Source organism: Trachurus trachurus, assembly GCF_905171665.1.
Source record: "Trachurus trachurus genome assembly, chromosome: 23".
Taxonomy (NCBI): domain Eukaryota; kingdom Metazoa; phylum Chordata; class Actinopteri; order Carangiformes; family Carangidae; genus Trachurus; species Trachurus trachurus.
In genome coordinates, this window is record NC_139912.1 from 17,924,790 (window position 1) to 17,942,980 (window position 18,191).

Sequence of the window (18,191 nt, forward strand, 5' to 3'; positions counted from 1 at the left end):
TCCCCCCTCCCCTCTGCGTCGAGGGAGAGACGTGGTGGGTAAAAGCGAAACTTACGGTTCCCCTCCGGTCGTTGTCGCCGATTGTTCATACAAGAATTAAAACTTGATAAAATACTCACAAATAAATCTGTTGAAATGTCATGTTTTTTTAATTGTATTATTTTGCATGGATGTCTGCTTATGACAAAACAAAATATTTACGTTTATGTTTGGATATGATACAGTTTGTTTAAATTACACCCAATTTCCAGTTTATTCCCATAAATTCCCATAATTCCCATAATTCCCATGGGAAGTTTCCAATTTGGAATATTTCCAAAATTCCCCAGCTTAACTTCCCATGGAAAGTTTCTAGAAATTTACCGGAAATTTACTGGAAATTTTCCGCCCCTTTGCAACCCTAGTCACACACAAGCTCTATACATTAACACACTATCTCTCTCTCTCTCTCCTGTAGGAGCAGTATGTGTTCATCCATGACGCCCTGGTGGAGGCCATCCTGAGCCGGGACACCTCAGTGACCTCTGACCTCCTGCACACCTACGTGTCTGACCTCCTGACCCCCGGAGCGTCAGGCAGGACACGCATGGACAAACAGTTCAAGGTAAACAGCTTTTTTCTTTTGCCCACATCATCTAAACCGTAATAATCAAAGCACTAACCATGTTTTCATCCACACGTTTTTATCCACATTCACCAAGATCCAATTAAAAATGCCTTATGGAAACAGGAAAATTTTATTAAACATCATGAATATCGATAAAGAAGTTAATACGGTCGATCTCATCGGATTTTCTCTTGATCAATACAAAGTTTATGTGACAAATGCTGATGGAAACAATATGATCGCAGAACAGCACATGACGTCATTATTATTCGATTTAAAGGTGTCAGATGGAAACGCACTTGAACCGGCTTTATTCACATTAATATTTTTATCGATCTTCAGATAATTGGATCGACAAGTGGATGAAACATGGTTAGTGACTCACCTCAGTGGATTAAAGGGTGTAACATTCTCATCTCCTCCTGTTTCAGTTGATCAGCCAACGTCAAGCGAGGCACGCAGACTACAGCACGGCTCTGAAAGACGGCAACGCCGAGAGGAACAGAGCCAGGGCTCTGATGCCTGGTGAGCTGATCTGGATTAGACCCAGACCCATTAGAGGACCACAAAACCCACAGAGGCTTTGTGCTCATTTGATCAAACGTAGCTAAGCTGTTGAGTTTGGGAACACGCACCAGCAAAAGCACAATATCTGCTGACATGATGAAGGCTGAAGGTGGGTGTGTGTGGTGAATCTAAACCCACCTCTCTGTGTGTGTTTCCAGTGGAGAGATCTAGAGTGGGTCTGAGCGCCTCAGAGGCCAACTCCAGCGGATACATCAACGCCTCCTACGTCATGGTAACAGTATGCCTTGTTTTAGTACAGGACAGCCAACACACAGACTGTGTATGTGCGGTGTGGTGGTTTGATGCCGGCCGTGTTTCCACAGGGACGTCACCACAGTAAGGAGTTCATCGTGAGCCAGACGCCTCTGAGCAGCACGGTGGCTGACTTCTGGAGGATGATCTGGGAACACAACACACACACCGTCGTCCGTCTGCCGGACACACACTTCCAGGTGCAGCATGCACGCACACACACACAGACTTGCTCTGGCCCGCACTTGGCTGAGTGCACACACTTTGGTGACGTTTTGCTAAGTAGTCACTCATAGTGTGCAGCATGTTTTAGTGGCCAAGCGTGTGACATACTCGACAAGTGCAGCCTGTCAGCTGAGTGCCATTGCGCACACTGGAGCATAACTTTGACACCTTTTTTTTTCTGGAAAAAAGTGGTAACATTTCTCAAAATGAAAGTTTAAACATTTCTAGAAAAAAAAGTTTAAAAAATTCTCGAAAAAACTGGTAAATTGTCTCCAAAAAAAGTTTAAATTCTAGAAAAAAAGGGATAATGTTTTGAGAAAAAGTTGGGGACCCCCTTGAACCCTCTCAAGGACCCCTGGGGGTCCCCGGACCCCACTTTGAGAACCACTGGACTAAGCACATAAACGCACACACCAAGTGAGTAAGTGTGATGAAGGGCCTCTGTATAACTCTTCTAAACTGACTCCTTGGTTTCCTCCTATCAGAGTGAGGAGGGGGAGCACTGTGTCTACTGGCCCACTAAAGACCAGCCAATGAGCTTTGAGGGTTTTACTGTGTCATACTCGGGGGAGGAGCATGTGTGTCTGTCCAATGATGAGAGGCTGTTGGTGCAGGACTTTGTAGTGGAGACTCCACAGGTAACACAAACACACACACACACCGACATCCCTGTGCATACAGACAACACTCTCTCTGTCCTGTCTGACCCCGGCCTCTGTGTCCTCCTCCAGAACAACTATGTGTTGGAGGTGCGTCAGTACAGCGCCCCCTGCTGGCCCAACCCAGACAGCCCCATCAGGAACATCTTCGACCTGGTCGGCACCGCCAGGGAGCACAGCACACTGTCAGAGGCTCCCACAGTCGTACACGACCCGTGAGCTCAGCACAGACACAACGACACAACACACAGCTTCCTCTTGTTTTAGGAGGATGAGTTTTCATTGTGTGTGTGTGTGTGTGTGTATAGGCTGGGAGGAGCCACATCAGGGCTGTTCTGTGCCCTCACCACCCTGTCCAGCCAGCTGGAGGAGGAGGGGGCTGTAGACGTCTACCAGGTGGCTCGCATGACCAACCTCATGAGGCCTGGGGTCTTTAATGATATAGTAAGTACTGACACACACACACACACACACACACACACACACACACACACACACACACACACACACACACACACACACACACACACACACACACACACACACACACACACACACACACACACACACACACACACACACATACACACACTGTGAAATTGACAAAGATTAGGGATGCACATGATTAACCGTTACACCGTTAACCAATAACAAGAAATTTATTCAATATAAAGTTCTGCACCAGTGCTACTGGAAATGTAAAAAAGATGTGGGCACCTGTCCTCATCTAATGTGGGAATGCCCCTTGATCAACCGATTCTGGCAGAAGGTTTTAAAATACTTAGGCAGGAATTATTCTGCCTGTCTCCACGTTTATGCCTTCTTTTTTTTTTTTCCAAAGTATATTTTTGGGGGCTTTTTCACCTTTAATGTACAGTAGAGTTGAGAGAGACAGGAAATGGGAGGCAGAGAGGGGGGGGAATGACACGCAGGATAGGCTTTTGTCTTCTTTTTTTACTCTGTTTATGAACAAAAATTTAAGGAAGCAGTCAGTTAGTCAGTCAGTTTGACAGGAGAAACCTCAGAGTTTTATCTTGTCCCCTACAGGAGCAGTACCAGTACCTGTACCGGGCCGTGCTGAGTCTGGTGAGCAGCCAGGAGGACCAGAGAGCCCTGCAGAGTCCAGAGACCAACGGATCGGTACCACTGGGACAGACCAACATCGCAGAGAGCCTGGAGTCACTCATGTAGACACATGGACACACACACACACACACACTGAGCTCTGTGTGCGGTGAGCCTGCTGATGCTTCACAGGACAGTATGATCAGTGACCTGAGATCATCATTCAGTCTAAAATCAGAGTCAGCTGATCATATTCCCTCAGTTAGCATCAGCGTGCACACACACACTGGGGCAACCCTGAGAGAAGACCAAGGTACCACTTTGTAATGAAGCAGCCTGTGTGATGTAAGGGCTGCACCACTTCACTAACAGACAGGAACTTCACAGCTGGACCGCAGCAGCAGGACACTAACCTATCAGCACTGTCACTGACTGACTGATCTTAAAGGGATAGGTCAACATTTACCATAATCCCTATAGTCATAGCAGTAGGTTTGTTACCTGTAATTGTCGGTGCAAGCTATTTCTAGATAGCTTAAGTTAGTCTAAATGATTGATTTGGTCAAAGTGAGAAACTAATAACAGCCTCAGGCCAGATCTTTTTATGCATTTAGTTTAGTCTCTTGTCAGCAGCAGGATCAGGCTGTCTTGGCTTTATTGTTCAGTGTCTATACGACCAAATTACATCACTGCAACTGCTTTCCAGGATTTGGGTGAAACAAAGCAGGTAAACCAAGGTGAGGTGAGGGAGCTCCTTTTCCACTGACTGAAAGCCCCTGATACTACAGATCTGAATCTCTACATTTACAGCCAACACATCAAACTGGAACTATTTACTCCTACCAACGGATATATTTCATTTATATTGTAATTCACTAAAGATGATGAAAGAGGTCCTATATGATCAGTCAGCCAGTCAGTGCATGTGCTGGCCCTGCTGTCCAGGTACAGGTGTGTAGTTTATGATTAAAACTTAATCAATAACATGTCGATGTCTCAGTGGACAGAGACAAAGCCAGGAGAATTTCAGCTGATCATTAGAAAGTGGAACCAAACAAAGCTTCACTGCCTTTTTTTTTTTTTTTTTTTTTTTTTAGCAAAAACCTTGAAATGTTAACTGTGTATGTGTTGCTGGTCAGCATGGAGCCTGAAGCAGCTTCAACAGTGTCTGAGAGTAGGATGCACATTCCCGAGCAGGACAATATTAAATACATATATCATTCCTCATTTTATTAGTGAATAATGGAAGTCCTGTTTGTAAGTACAGTAACAGATCCACAGCTTCCGTTTGAATCTTTTATTCATTGTTTTCTCCTTTTGTTGTATTTTTCCATTTTATTCTGAAAAGCAGAAATAGATTTGAATAAAAATGACAAAACACTTTAACTACAACAAGAACAGGTGAACACACGGGTCAAAGTGGAGTTATACGATGCCAGAAGCGATCTGTGTGTTTCCGCCCACTCATTGTCCTGCAGTGTGTCTCCTCACAGTGATGACACTGAAGCGATGCTGCTGTTTCCTGCTCGTCCTTGTGTCGTTGCCGCTGGCTCCACGCTCTCCGGTGCCCCGTGCCTTTTGTAATACATGTTATTGTACTATTGTACTGTTTTGATACAGCAGCTGTGTGACTAATATGCCAAAATACTGACGCGTGATTTTTTATCTATTTTCCTAAAAGGGTATGCGGTTAGTCTGGTTTGTAAAGGTCAGGGAGGAGGTGGAGAAATGTCAGCAGACGATCTTTGTCAAAGTGCAGCCTGGAGTTTAAAGAGATATTTCACCCCAAATCAGATCTGATGGAAGTTAAAGGGATACACCAACATTTTTTTTTTCGTGTCTTGCCTCACTCCAGAGTCCATGACAAGCAGATAGACACCATCCTTTCGACTGTGCGTGCAGTAACAAGGGAGAGCCCGTATCGCCCGTAATTAGCTTAGCTCAAACGCTGGAAGTGCATAGGTAGTGTTAGCCTCCCTCCACCTAAAGTCATCAGAGAAACTCTTCAGCAACTCTAAACGGAAACCGGCGGGCCGATCTTCGTCTCAGAGCTGACAAAACTCTCCGGTAAAGGCCCATTTATGCTCAACGTTAAATACGCATACGGATACGGACGGAGCCTTTCGTCCGTACTCTGCGTTCATTTCGTCTGTTTTTCGTCCGTTTCCACAAAGCTTACGGATACGCACCAAACGGAGCAGTACCACCGGAAACCGTGGGGGAGGTGTTGCTGTCACTACTCGATACGGAGCCTAGATCCAGTGTGAGACAGAAGAAGAAGAAGACACGATGGCTGAACGAGAGAAAAAAATTCCGTTTTCTTCTTTTATTATGTACATTATCAAGATCTCCTCCGTAGTCGCCATGTTTGTTGTCATAAACTTTTGACTCTGAGCTGCCCCCTAGTGGATGTATTGGATAACATCCATGCCAACGTTAAGGACGCATGGAAGTATGTGAGCAGTGACGGTAACAACGTTTGAAACGGACGCATACAATTACGTCCGTAAGTGGAGCATAAATGAGCCTTAAGGCATCTTGAGCGGTCAAATGCCGGTAAAGGGATGAGATCAGTCAAAATGGAGGGTTCAAGCAAAGACGGTTTATTTTGGTTCAAGCTAGCTACATCGAGGGTAGGTTAGCTTCCTATTTCAAAGTAAAAGCACAAATTCTATCGTTATGGATTTCTGTATGTAAAGGGCAACTGGTGTTTTATTTTGTGAAAGTAACCGGAAGTGTGTTGGTCACAACAGCTAGCTTGAGTAGCGCCGAATTCGTCCGAACAAAATTGTAAACAGCTGGTATTTAGACAAATTAACGACACACGGCTACTTTCTCGCCTAAAAATGTTTGAAATGTCGATAAAGTGATATATTTACAGAGTTTAGAGCTAAAATGAAATCAGCTTCTGACTGCTAAATTCGGCTCGGGTGCAGGCTAACCCTTCCTATACACTTTCAGCGTTTGAGCTAAGCTAATTACGGGCAATACGACTCTATCTCCCTTGTTACTGCACGCACAGTCGAAAGGATGGTGTCTATCTTCTTGTCATGGACTCGGGAGTGAGGCAAGACACGAAAAAAAAATGTTGGTGTATCACTTTAATAGTGGATTCTCATGATTTCTAATGTCTTGAAAATATATTGTAGCAAAAAATAAAAACAAACAAAACTGTGCTGAAATGATTCCAGCAGCAGTGAGGGAGAGAATGAGGAGTGGGCTGATATTTTCAGCTTCGACTCAGGGGGGGTTGACTCCTCTGCATCCCTGTGCAACTCGCTATGACTGTTCTCAGATGTTTCCGTGCGTCAGACTCAACCCGTCAGCATCTGCATCGCTCTCCAGCAGCTTGAATCCGTGTGTGTCGTGTCCCCACCACCGCACACCATTTGTGTCGGGATGCAGAGAACCTCACTGAGTTACCTACTGTCCGTGTGACCCGTCTCGTCTCTGTGTAAATAAATATCCCTGAGGACACCGAAAGGCCAAATTACTCTATGTTTATATTGTACCTCTATATATTTTCTATTTTACTATAAGAGGTGATTTTCTAGTCATTTACACATATATAACTGTGTGGATTCTATTTGATAATTTTAGCCTGGAAATATTGATCATGTTTATAGTTTTATTGGAGCGTTTCTCTTTTTATCTTCATGATTAAGTAGCAGCTTAATGTCTATACCTTGATCTCCAGATGTAAACTGGCGCAGTTTGTATATAGCAACAAAATTAAAGATTTGTTTCAATCCTTGTTTATGTTTTGACTCACCTCATTTACAGTATGAAGGTACAGAAAGCTTTTTCTTGTAATGTTGACAGTTGGGTTTGTTCCTGTCATGCTTGTGTTTATGATCTTCTATTCAGTCTTCTTGTCTCTGTTCTGATAGTTACAGTAACTGTTTCTTTTACATTTGCAGGCATTGGTTAGCACTCCCAGCCCCCCATAAAGAAGTTTCTGGGTTCAATCCCTTGTCTGGGGGTGTGGAGGGTGGGAAGGAGGAGTTTGCATGTCCTCCCTGTGTCTCTCCAGGTTCTCCAGCTTCCTCCCACAGTCCACAGACATGCACCATAGGGTGATTGGTGGTGACTGTACATTGCCAATTCAAAGTGTGAATATGAGTGTTGATGTTTGTCTCTATATTTGGTCCTGTGATAACCTAGTGACCTGTCCAGTGGACCCCCTCCCCCCTCCCGCCCTGTGGCTCCAGCTCCCCCTGTGGCCCTGCATCAACTGATAACCACGGTAACCCTACATCTTTGTCACATCACACATGACTTTGGGTATTTCCTTCAGTCAAAATCTAAAATACGGACTTATCGAAAGTGAAGGGTGTTAAAGGGGACATATTATGGAAATATCACTTTCTGAAGGCTCTTTAACATATATTTGGGTGTTTGTTTTGCCTTCTGGCCCTCAAAATGTGAGAATTGACAAAGAAATCTGTAATTTTCAGGCTCCCTAGGTTGAAATCCATGTCATTTTATGAGCTGTTCCCTTGGTTGTCTGACAATAATTAGTTTTCAAATTTGCATAACCCCACCCCTACCTGTACCAGTTGAAGGGGTTGGGCGGGGCAAGTGGTTCATTTGCATTTAAAGGGACAGGCACTGAAACCAGCTGTTCTGAACAGGGCTGTTTTGAGCGGATGAAAAGAGCTGTGATGTTTGATCCTTAGGGTATTTTGACCGAAGCATGTCACAGACATGTCTTTAAAACACCTGGGAGTTATTTTAATTTGTGAAAAAGGAGCAGAATATGTCTCCTTTAAATGTCAATGTAGGCATAGAGCTTACCTGAAACCTGCTGTACTTGTATTGGATCGCTTAGAACAGTAAGCCAATCAGAAGAGAGACTCAGGGCCTCCTCTCGTCTCAATATAAAACTACACTGGTTCTTAAAACCACAAATACATCTCCTTTGGATCAACACATCAAAATAAAACACAGAAGAAGAACATCTGGAGCTTTACCTTCCAGCAAGACATGAGGACACAGGAGAAAGAGGATCAAAGGTTTCTCATGCTTTTATTTATACTATGATACAACAGAATATTGCATTGTCTCCCCTGATGGACCTGTACATGACATGATAGTAAAGACAAACAAAAGTCAAATAATCAAGGCACAACCATGAAAAGGTTAAAACCAAAAATATATATTTCTATATAATCATATTAATATTCATTACAAATTATACTGTAGCAGTCACATAAGATAAAGTGTATATAGTGCTTAAAGAATAAACCTTGTTATGCAGTGAGAATGTGAGTGCCCAGGCTGGAAATATTCAAAGTTTTTTTTTTTCTTTCTCTTGAACTACTCCTGCTCTCACAGTCTGCGTGAACTCTGTCCGAAGCTCACAGCTCCGCTCACCCAGTCCCACTGTGTCTCCACGGCCTCACACACCTGGGTCCGAGTGTGTTTACTCAGTATCTGAGGTAATATCACTTTACTGAGGTGGCTGTTTGAATTAAGAAAAGATAATAATCAAGCATAAATATGAAAAGCTTAGCAGACGTGTTTGCTCATCCAGTGCTAGCAGGATGTTTTCTCGTCCAATTCCGTCCGACAGTCTCATATGTACAACACTTGGTTTCAAACTCAAAGTTTAAACTTCCCAGGAGACAATAAGCAACGGTTTCCTCTCAAACCAAAGCAGTGAGATCAGAGACTGAGCAGCTGATTCCAGGCTGGATGTAAACCCGTTCAAACAGATGAGAAAAACAACTCAACAAACTATCAAAAACACCCTCATTACAACACAAAACCACAGATCTTTTTCTGATTATGGTTTGTCTGTCTGCTCTGAGAGTCGTGGTAGGTTTAGCACTAATGTTTAGACCTGTCTCCTACAACTACTTTTTAAATATGAATATGAATATGAATTACTTTAAAACACAACGTATTAAACCTAAATGTTCCTTTTTCTGGCACAGAATTGACACTTTGTCTTTTCTTTTTTTTTTCAAACCCAGAGAGTAGTTTCAGTTTCAATCTGCTAGATAACTTTTGAGTCAGAGGAAGCTGTTTTCAAAATAAAGCTCAGGAGTAACATGGACCCTCATCACCCCTCCCACCCCCCCACTCTATATCTCTGATTACACACACAGAGACTTTGACAGAACATCTAACAATGTTATTATGGCACACACGCACGTTAGAGTCCCAAGCAACAACGTACTACAGAGTCTGGCAGTGGGTCGAGTCTAAAGAGACACGTCAGCATTACTGTATGGACGATGACTGACATGTTGTCGTAGTAACAATGTTTACTAATTACTATGAATTCTCAAATATTGGGGTAAATGCTTGTTGCTGCCTAGATTTACCACAACTCATCAGTACTGTGCTCTGCTGTCAGAAACACAGGGCTGACTTTTTTTTTTTTTTTCAAAATAAAAGTCTTGTAGGGAAGTAAAGGGAACAAATGCTGATTAGATTTTCTCACTAACATAAAATTAAAAAAAACATTTAAGTTATTTTTGGGGTAATTTACTTTTATCATGACAAGATTTTGGAGAGAGACGGGGAGGTTAGAGAGGACAGAGAGTCTAGTCTGAACCCAACTAGGATTTAAACCTACATGAGCCACTGAGGCGCCCACAAATAAATATTTCAATGAGACACAACCTGAGGTAAATACAAATCTGGGCCACTATGTGAGAGTCTGTGATAATAGTGACACTAGTTAACTAAATATTACACGATGAATTTATGACTGTACATGAAAGCATGGTGAATATGTCATCACGTGAGTGCAAATGCAAAAGCAATGTAGGCAAGAAAATACTTTGTATATTTCTTTACATATAAAATACAATTTTCGGGAGAAAAAAAAACGCTACATTCTCTACCTAAAATGCTACAGCACCACATCCTCCACCTGTTTCAAGCATAATGTGAGACTGAAAGGGATCAGTCTCGCTTTTTTTTTTTTTTTTTTTTTTTTTTTGTGTGTGTGTTTTGTCACAGTGCTGTGAAATGATTTGTGGAGAGTCGGTTTAGTTTGGAATTCCTCCCTCTGTGGTGGGAGGGGCCTCGATGCTCCACAGCGTCTGATACGTCGTTTTTCGTTCTCATAAATGTGTCATGATTTATTCCTCCTAGAAATCAGTTTCACTGTGACAAGTCTGTGAGGATCTGAATAAAAAACCTCACAAACTTTGGGATCAAAGCATTGATCATTTTCTTATCAGATTGTTATAAATACATAAAAACTGTTATATAATATAAATATAGATTTATATTTTTGTTAACAAAATCTAATATTGAAGCAAAGTGTTAGGTTACATAACGTTGTCACTTGTTTGTGTGTGTGTGTGCGTGTGTGTGTGTGTGTGTATTCATCTATCCTACAGGCTCTGTCAGTCGTCCTCTTTTCTTCTCTCTATCCTTAAGTTCCCTGACACCCCTGGAAGTCAAAGAGGAGGCATTAGACAGAAGAACGGGGCAATGGGATAAGCAGCATGTGTGTTTGTGTTTCTGTGTGTGTGTGTGTGTGCGCGTCCTCACAGAGTTGGTGCGTTTGCGTTTCCAGCAGTCTGGGTTGAGTCTCTTTTGTTCATCTGCAAGGGCTTTGGCCTGAAGGGTGAACGCCCGCCGCTCCTCACTACGCATTTTCTTCCAGTGCTCACCGAGGAGCACACTGATCGCCCTGCAACACACACACACACACACATACACATCTATTTGTTTACAAAAGCCTTCATATAATACATTATATTCAAATAGCTGAAAATGTTTTTCTGCTACCATTTTTCTGTCCTCAGGTCTCATTTCTAAATGATTCATCATTTACAAAGTAACACATACATACACACAGTGCAGCAGAGAGCACACCTACCTGTTATCCTTGCCTGGGTACATCTGTGTGTACTCCACCCTGAACTTCTTGGCAAACAGCATGAAGGCGTTCATTGGCCGCTTGCACCTTGTGGCTGTGGAGTTCGTGGCGGCCTGTGTGGCGGCCTGCTGGCTCTTGGTTGGCTTTGGATGAGAGCTGGAGTGTCTGGGACTGTGGGCATCTGTGTGTTTTAAAGACACTGTGTTACATGAGGATGGGGGTGTTTTCTTAAAACCTTCACCTGAGCTTTTGCAACCTGCAAACAGAGCTTAGTTCTTAAAGGGATAGTTAACATTTCGGCAAATTGGCCCATTGCCATAATCGCTATAGTCATAGCAGTAGATTCGTTACCTTTATTTGTCGGTGTAAGCTATTTGTAGAACGGCGGAGCGCAGCCACAAGCTACTCAGAGCTACGCTATGGAGGCTAATGGGATTTCTTGGTTTCCCTTATCAAACTCATCAAATACACAATCCAACAACTCCAAAACGCTCTGGTGGACAAGTTGTGACCTGTACATTCACCACGCTATGAGATAATAACAGAACGTGACGAGACAGAGTTGTTTTAGAGGTAAATTCATGCAAAACCGCTGATGTGCGTTGCCTTCAGGGACAGTTTTTCAGCAAGCAGACTTTGTATTTACCTCGAAAACTGCTCTGTTTCGTAACATTCTGTCATTATCTCATAGCGTGGTGAATGTGCAGGTCACAACTTGTCCACGAGAGCATTTTGTAGTTGTTGGATTGTGTATTTGATGAGTTTGATGAGTGAATCAAGAAACCAAGAAATCCCATTAGCTCGCGGCTCTGCTCTGCCGTTCTAAAAATAGCTTGCACCGACAATTAAAGGTAATGAACCTACTGCTATAACTATAGGGATTATGGCAATGGGCCAATTTGCCAAAATGTTGTACTATCCCTTTAATGATTCTGTGGAATGGTTGAGAATCAGGATATGATGAGCTCAGTACCTCGACCCTGTGAGTCTCTGTCTGGAGAAACAGCGCCCCCACTGGACTGGGAGGCGCGCCGCCGTCTGGCCATACTGCTCAGCACGTACACCGCAGAGGAGTCCAGAGGAGTGAAGTCATGACTGACACACACACACACACACACAGAAACTTTGTCATTTTAGGGCTAAGGCCATAGGTTTTTTTATATAAGAAACATTTTTAAAGCTGCATCATGTTCTCATATCAATTTAAAAGACTCTATACACAACGTCCATGTGTTTGTTTTACCTCCTGAAGGCGTCAAAGACCAGCGAGTCATCCGTGTGTTTGGCATCTCTGTGTCCCGGAGGCAGGCACACGTCTCCCACCTCCATTTCATAGCACGGTATCCCATAATGCACCACAGTCAGGCTGGGGTAGAAGGACGACCAGCCTGATGGGGAGAAGAACAGAGGCTGTGTGAACAAGTCACCGCGGTTTGACCTGCAATCGGCGCCGTGCCGTCGTCACCCCCACCTTTGTGTTTCACGTAGAAAGGGTGGTCGAGTTGGCACCTGGCGGTCAGGGGGGTGTGGCCAAATGCGCCGGGGTCGAAGGTCAGCTGCAGCACGGCCTGACCTGACAGCACAGTCTCTGAACGCTCCACCAGCTGCAGACCCTCGGAGCCGTAGCTCTGTCACACAGACACACAGTTAAAGGAGAAGTGACGTTTTTTTTTACAACCTGGACCTTATTTCTGGCATGAAATACGGTGGTTTACTCACCCAGATAACTTTGGTGTCATTAGAATCCTTCAGACAATATTTAGATCCATTCGAGAGCCGCATATATCCATAAAGTGGGAGTGATCGGGGCACCGAGATGCAGCCTCTAATAACACATTATCTGCCGTGAAACTGGTTCATTTCACCAATATTTTGTTATGATTCATTAGTGCTGTTCCCCTTTGAGTCCGGAGTTGCCTGTTATCGTCATCCGGGGTCTGTAGATTGACCTACTGACCTCTGAACTGGATGATGTCATCTCTGAGAACGGCTCATTCACTCTGCCTCATTATATTTATAACTATAATACCCCTGGCTAAACAGTATTGTTCTGTATATAATTGTTAATAAAGCAATTGGAAAGAAAGAGGCTCATTGATTTTTTTTTTTTTGGCGACGGTTGGCTTGTTTACCTGGAATTTGCTGCTGCTAGTTTTGTTCAACATTATGGACTTTATGGATATACACGGCTCTGAATGGATCTAAATATCGTCTGAAGGATTGGTACAATTGGTAGGACAATTGGTATTGTTAAAAATACAGCACATCAACACAGAACAGTCAATAATCAACCAGTCTGAGCACAACTACAAGCTTCCTCTGTAACGATTCTACCTTCAGAGATCTGGACTGATTCTCATCACAGGAGTCCTCCTCAGAAGAGTCCAGCTCCTCAGCGTCCTGCCACTCCACGTTAACGCCACTGTGGAAACGCAGGTGAGTGCCTAGAGAGAGAGAGAGGAGCATGTCAGACACAGATGGAATAAAACCACAGCAGAGTGTGTGTGTGTGTGTGTGTGTACCTTTGAGGAAACAGTGCCAGGCAGTGGGCGGCCAGGAGAAGCTCCAGTCCATGTCTTCATCGTCAGACAGAGAGGACCTGGTTGACACGGCGGAGCCGCACTCGCTGCTCGTCTGTTGATGTGAGCACAAGAACCAAGACTTTCAAACCCCAATGATGTCATCACGAAAGTAACGCAATGATGAAACAAAGACGCGGTCGGGTCAGCTCTACCCTGCTGCGGCGGCGCTCCCTGCCGTGGCCTCTAGGGGGGGACAGGGTGCTGCTGGGGAGAGGAGGAGGAGGCCGGGCGTAGGAATGTAGATCACTGCTGGAGCTGGAGAAGCAGACCACAGAGGAGCTGAGGGTCACAGAGAGGTCAAGCTCACTCACTGGGTCAGTGCAAAAACTTTGTCAACTTAGGAAACTCAGGAGATTTTACTCCACATCTTAAAATCTCTGTAGGGCCGTAATACATAATAACCCTGTATTATGTAATATATTTACCTCATGATGTAATAACACCAAATTTTGTAATAGAATGCAATATGTAATAAACTTTGCCACAGTTTGTAATAAATTCATACATAATGCACCAAATTATAACAAAATGCGGGTGTTGCACTTTTTTAATGAAAAAAATGTAATAAAGCAAAGTTTGTTACATATTGCATTCAAGAATTTTATTAAGAAATGTTGTAGATTACTTCAAAATGTGGCATTATTACATCATGAGGTGAACATTTATTAGATTATTACATAATGCGGCGCTACAAGCTCTTTATAATTATGTTTTAACTTCATGGACTCTGTTATAACAACCAAAAACATTTAGTAAATTCATGTCACTTTTGCTATCTTTTCTATCTAACCATTTAGATGTACTGTATGTTTTATTATAGGAGTAAAAAAAACATTTTCACTTCAATTGTGGACAGATGTGGTCCAGTTGATGAATGGGACACATGGACCTTATACACCTGCCTCCAGTGTGGTCTCTGGAAATTATTTCTTTCATTGAGACAAAAGTTTATAGTCCACAATAATGAACCAAATACATGTGGTGAATGATTTAAGCCTGTTTCTGAGAGGTAGACTCAATAACTGATTAAAGCAGATTTTTTTTTTTGATCACCAGGATTCAACATAGCATATCTATAAGACACTTGCCTGCTGTGAGGGGTCTCCCGCAGCAGGGGGCTCTGGGGCCCGGTGGCGATGTGAGCCAGCTGTGTCAGCCAGTGTGTGTCAGGAGGCTGAGGGATGTGTGCTTCTGCATGTGCATGTCGCTCCTGGTGTGACACACCCATCTCCACCTGGTACACAGGTGATGCTGTTGGCTCTGCTTCCTCCTGGACCTCCTGCAGATCTGGCAGGTCATCTGGTCAGAGAGAACAAACACACGGGTGAAAGGTTCGGTTCCAAAATTCAATCTTTAACTTGTAAATATAATAAAGTGAGGGGGATGATTATATCTGAAGAAGAATGGACAACGGTATGGAAGTGTACCAGACCAGGGCCTTTGGCTGGAGAAACCTGATAAAGTATTTTATGTGTGACAATTATAGTCTTCCTGTTTTCTGGAACTGCCCTGTCTTCAGAGAATATTGAACAAGAACATACACAAGGCCACTGGCTAGGACACTGTCAAATGTGAGATCCCTTTTATAAATTAAGACTATAACCTGGATGTTGAATATAAGTATGCCTCCAGACAAGTTGAATGTATTTATTTTACATAACATAGGTGCATCTCAATGAATTAGAATATCATGGAAACGTTTATTTATGTCAGTAATTCAATTCAAAAAATGAAACTAATACATTATATAGATCCATTGCACACAGAATAAAACATGTCATGTCTTTATTTATTCAATTTATTTTAATTGTAATGATTATGGCTTACATTTAATGAAGACCCAACATTCAGTATCTAAAAAAAATTTTTTTTAAATATGGAAATGTTGGCCTTCTGAAAAGTATGTCCATCTGAACTATTGGAAATGGACTTTGCCATGATATTCTAACTTATTGAGATGCACATGTATATCTAATCATATCTTGCTGGTGGCTGGAAAAAAGGGTCTTGCCAGGAAGTGATAATCAATCCCTGTCATTTCAAAAATCAGTAAAGGTGCAGTGCAGATGCATTACCTGTGTGTTCAGGTTGAACCTGAGGCTCCGGCATTTTATGATTATTAGGATCACTGGACAGGACAACTGGGGTCACCACCTCCCACACCATGATGTTCACAGTCACTGAAACATGCAGAGAGGAGTTACACACTAAAGCTATACACCATTTTATTTGATTAAATGGTCAAATTCAAACATATTGAGCATTATGACCTATATACAATTTACATATTACTGGAATATTCTATGATCCAAAAATACACACATAGACACAAAGAGGGAGAGAGAAAAACAATTCTTCATTGAGCTGTATGGATGGGGTGACATCTACAGACGTGGGTAACAAAGGGTTGACTGCCATTAGCCTACATAAAAAGAACACCTATATTGTGACATAACCCTAAAAGTCTGGTATGATCTCGTATTCTAAATTTCACTTCTTCATCTTATGTTGCAGTTCCCAGTATAAATAACAATGAAATAGTCGATTTTCAATATGTAAACACGACCACAACATGTTTCACTCTTATCTATTTCACAATGTTCTCGTCATGTGACTCACTCTTGTTTATAAACTTTGGGAGCCTTCGCGCATGCGCATTAGAAACCCATTCATTCAATACAGAGAAAGGCAGCGAAAATACATTACACAGAAGTGGTTGAAAATGTGTAAAAAGGACCGAGTCGACCCCTCGCGACGAACTGATTGTCACGACATCGTTCATTGACATCAAACGCACCGCGTCGCAACGTCTCGACACTTTGTAAAACACAAAAGGAAACGACGCTGTTTGTTGTCACGAAACAAAAAGTGTCGTTGAAATACTGAGGTTACATCGACTAAAACTAAAACAGACTTCATCGTCGGTGTTTTCGAACAAATGACAAACACACGACGTAAACCAAGCGCGGAATTAGAGAATATGATTCTATAAGTTAAAACGGACGAGCCATCTTGTTGCGCAAAGGCAGTTACAACAAAACAACCAGCGAACGTCAACAATGAAGCTTACGGGGCGACGACAGAAACTTCAATAACGACAAAAAACAAACGTTGTCAGCTTCACATTTTTACTCGTAGGGCAAGTTAAAGGAAAAACCATTCAATCTGTGAAAACATAAATCAAATTCTACGCTTTAAAACCCATGAATGATTTCAATGAACTTTCCTTAACTCACCAAAACAGTCGCCTTGTACGGGAAAGAGGGCAGGTATAAACACAATATCCCCAGCGACGCTATTGGCCACATCGGATGTCAGTCTACAGCTTCTCGGAGTCTCATTGGTCAGCTCGGTGCAGGCTTGTTTTGTTCATTATCACGACCACAACAATAAAATACTGGGTGGGTTTAGGCAATGAAAACACAAGTGACAGTTAGATAACATTTAATGTTCCATTTATTTAGCTCATATACTTTTTAAAAATAACTAGTAGAAGACTGTAATATTCAAAGATAGGAGAAAAATATTACATCTACACATGACAATGTAGTAAATCCTTTAATTTACTTAAATATTTTCAAATTTAAAGAACAGATATCACTTTGAGCATATAAAGTGATGTACAGTGCATGTAAACAGATTGAACAATAAAATAAGTCAATAAACACGTCACAACAAGGAAACGTGTTGTTGACTTTTTTTTTTTTTTTTTTTAGAAACCCATTTAGCCTTCAGCTAAATAGTCCTGTTTGCAGTGTAACTTGTAAAACTGGTACTTTCAGCTTCTCTGGTCATAATTCACATCCATTCATAACCATGGTCTAAAATCCTTAATTGTACATTTATTATAGGCCTACAGGTGTTAATGCCGCGAGCAGGATATGGTGATATTTCTCATATTCAAAGCATCTAGAATTTTTTCCATCGAGGTAAAAGGTGTTCTCCTGTGTGTCATGGCGGATAGTGAAGTTGCATAATGTCAAGACATTTTATGATGTGATTGTCATCTGGTTTGAGCTAATATCCTTTACTTCCCATCTGTGACAATGACAAAAGTAGCCTACATGGACCATACAGTCTATGACATGGACGCATTGAAGCAACCCGAATCAGGCTGTAATTTTTTTTTTTTTTTTTTTTTACTACATTTGAATAACACAATCCTGCGAAAGAACATAAAAAGGGAGGTTATGCCATCTAAAATTCAACATATCCTCCACTGGCCACTGAGGAGCTCTAACACCTCATCAATAAATGGCAAACAGTGATCTTGAGTTAAATTTGGTTGTAAAAACGATGAAAGCGGTCTGGTCTAGGAACTGAAAATATAAAGATGAGTTCACTGCTCCTAACTGTTTAGAGTAGAGCTACATTACCGGATATATCAA

General features: G+C 42.3%; 2 protein-coding genes across 3 annotated transcripts in view; one reads left to right on the top strand and one right to left on the bottom strand.

Annotated features, from left to right (window-relative positions):
• The window catches only part of ptprz1b (protein tyrosine phosphatase receptor type Z1b), a gene marked incomplete at both ends in the record, with an annotated part of 30,391 nt that extends 26,890 nt beyond the window's left edge, over positions 1–3,501 (top strand). Inside the window, 8 exons of the mRNA XM_083999433.1 lie at positions 458–604; positions 1,039–1,132; positions 1,333–1,406; positions 1,498–1,626; positions 2,137–2,289; positions 2,383–2,525; positions 2,619–2,754; positions 3,358–3,501. Of these exons, the coding sequence (XP_083855559.1) occupies positions 458–604; positions 1,039–1,132; positions 1,333–1,406; positions 1,498–1,626; positions 2,137–2,289; positions 2,383–2,525; positions 2,619–2,754; positions 3,358–3,501 (1,020 nt within the window). The remainder of the gene's footprint in view (positions 1–457; positions 605–1,038; positions 1,133–1,332; positions 1,407–1,497; positions 1,627–2,136; positions 2,290–2,382; positions 2,526–2,618; positions 2,755–3,357) is intronic.
• A 4,907-nt stretch (positions 3,502–8,408) lies between these two features.
• Positions 8,409–17,121, bottom strand: LOC311006744 (HMG box-containing protein 1-like). 2 transcript variants are annotated; one of them, XM_083999674.1, is made up of 12 exons: positions 17,040–17,121; positions 15,879–15,983; positions 14,892–15,102; positions 13,956–14,058; positions 13,744–13,855; positions 13,556–13,665; positions 12,693–12,849; positions 12,465–12,609; positions 12,195–12,316; positions 11,222–11,402; positions 10,891–11,032; positions 8,409–10,789 (listed from the first exon to the last, which is right to left on the bottom strand). In XM_083999674.1, exons 2-12 carry the CDS (start codon positions 15,967–15,969, stop codon positions 10,772–10,774), a joined length of 1,392 nt encoding a protein of 463 aa, XP_083855800.1. In that variant the 5' UTR covers positions 15,970–15,983; positions 17,040–17,121; the 3' UTR covers positions 8,409–10,771. The 2 variants fall into 2 exon arrangements, with proteins under 2 accessions (XP_083855800.1, XP_083855799.1); XM_083999673.1 differs by having other exon boundaries at positions 13,956–14,082.
• Positions 17,122–18,191: the final 1,070 nt, after the last annotated feature.

Coding starts and splice junctions, on each gene's coding strand:
- LOC311006744 (XM_083999673.1), bottom strand. CDS start 15,969: ATGGTGTGGGAGGTGGTGACCCCAGTTGTCCTGTCCAGTGATCCTAAT. Junction 15,103..15,878: donor GGTTCAACCTGAACACACAG/GTAATGCATCTG, acceptor CTCTCTGACCAG/ATGACCTGCCAGATCTGCAG. Junction 13,666..13,743: donor CTGGCACTGTTTCCTCAAAG/GTACACACACAC, acceptor CTCTCTCTCTAG/GCACTCACCTGCGTTTCCAC.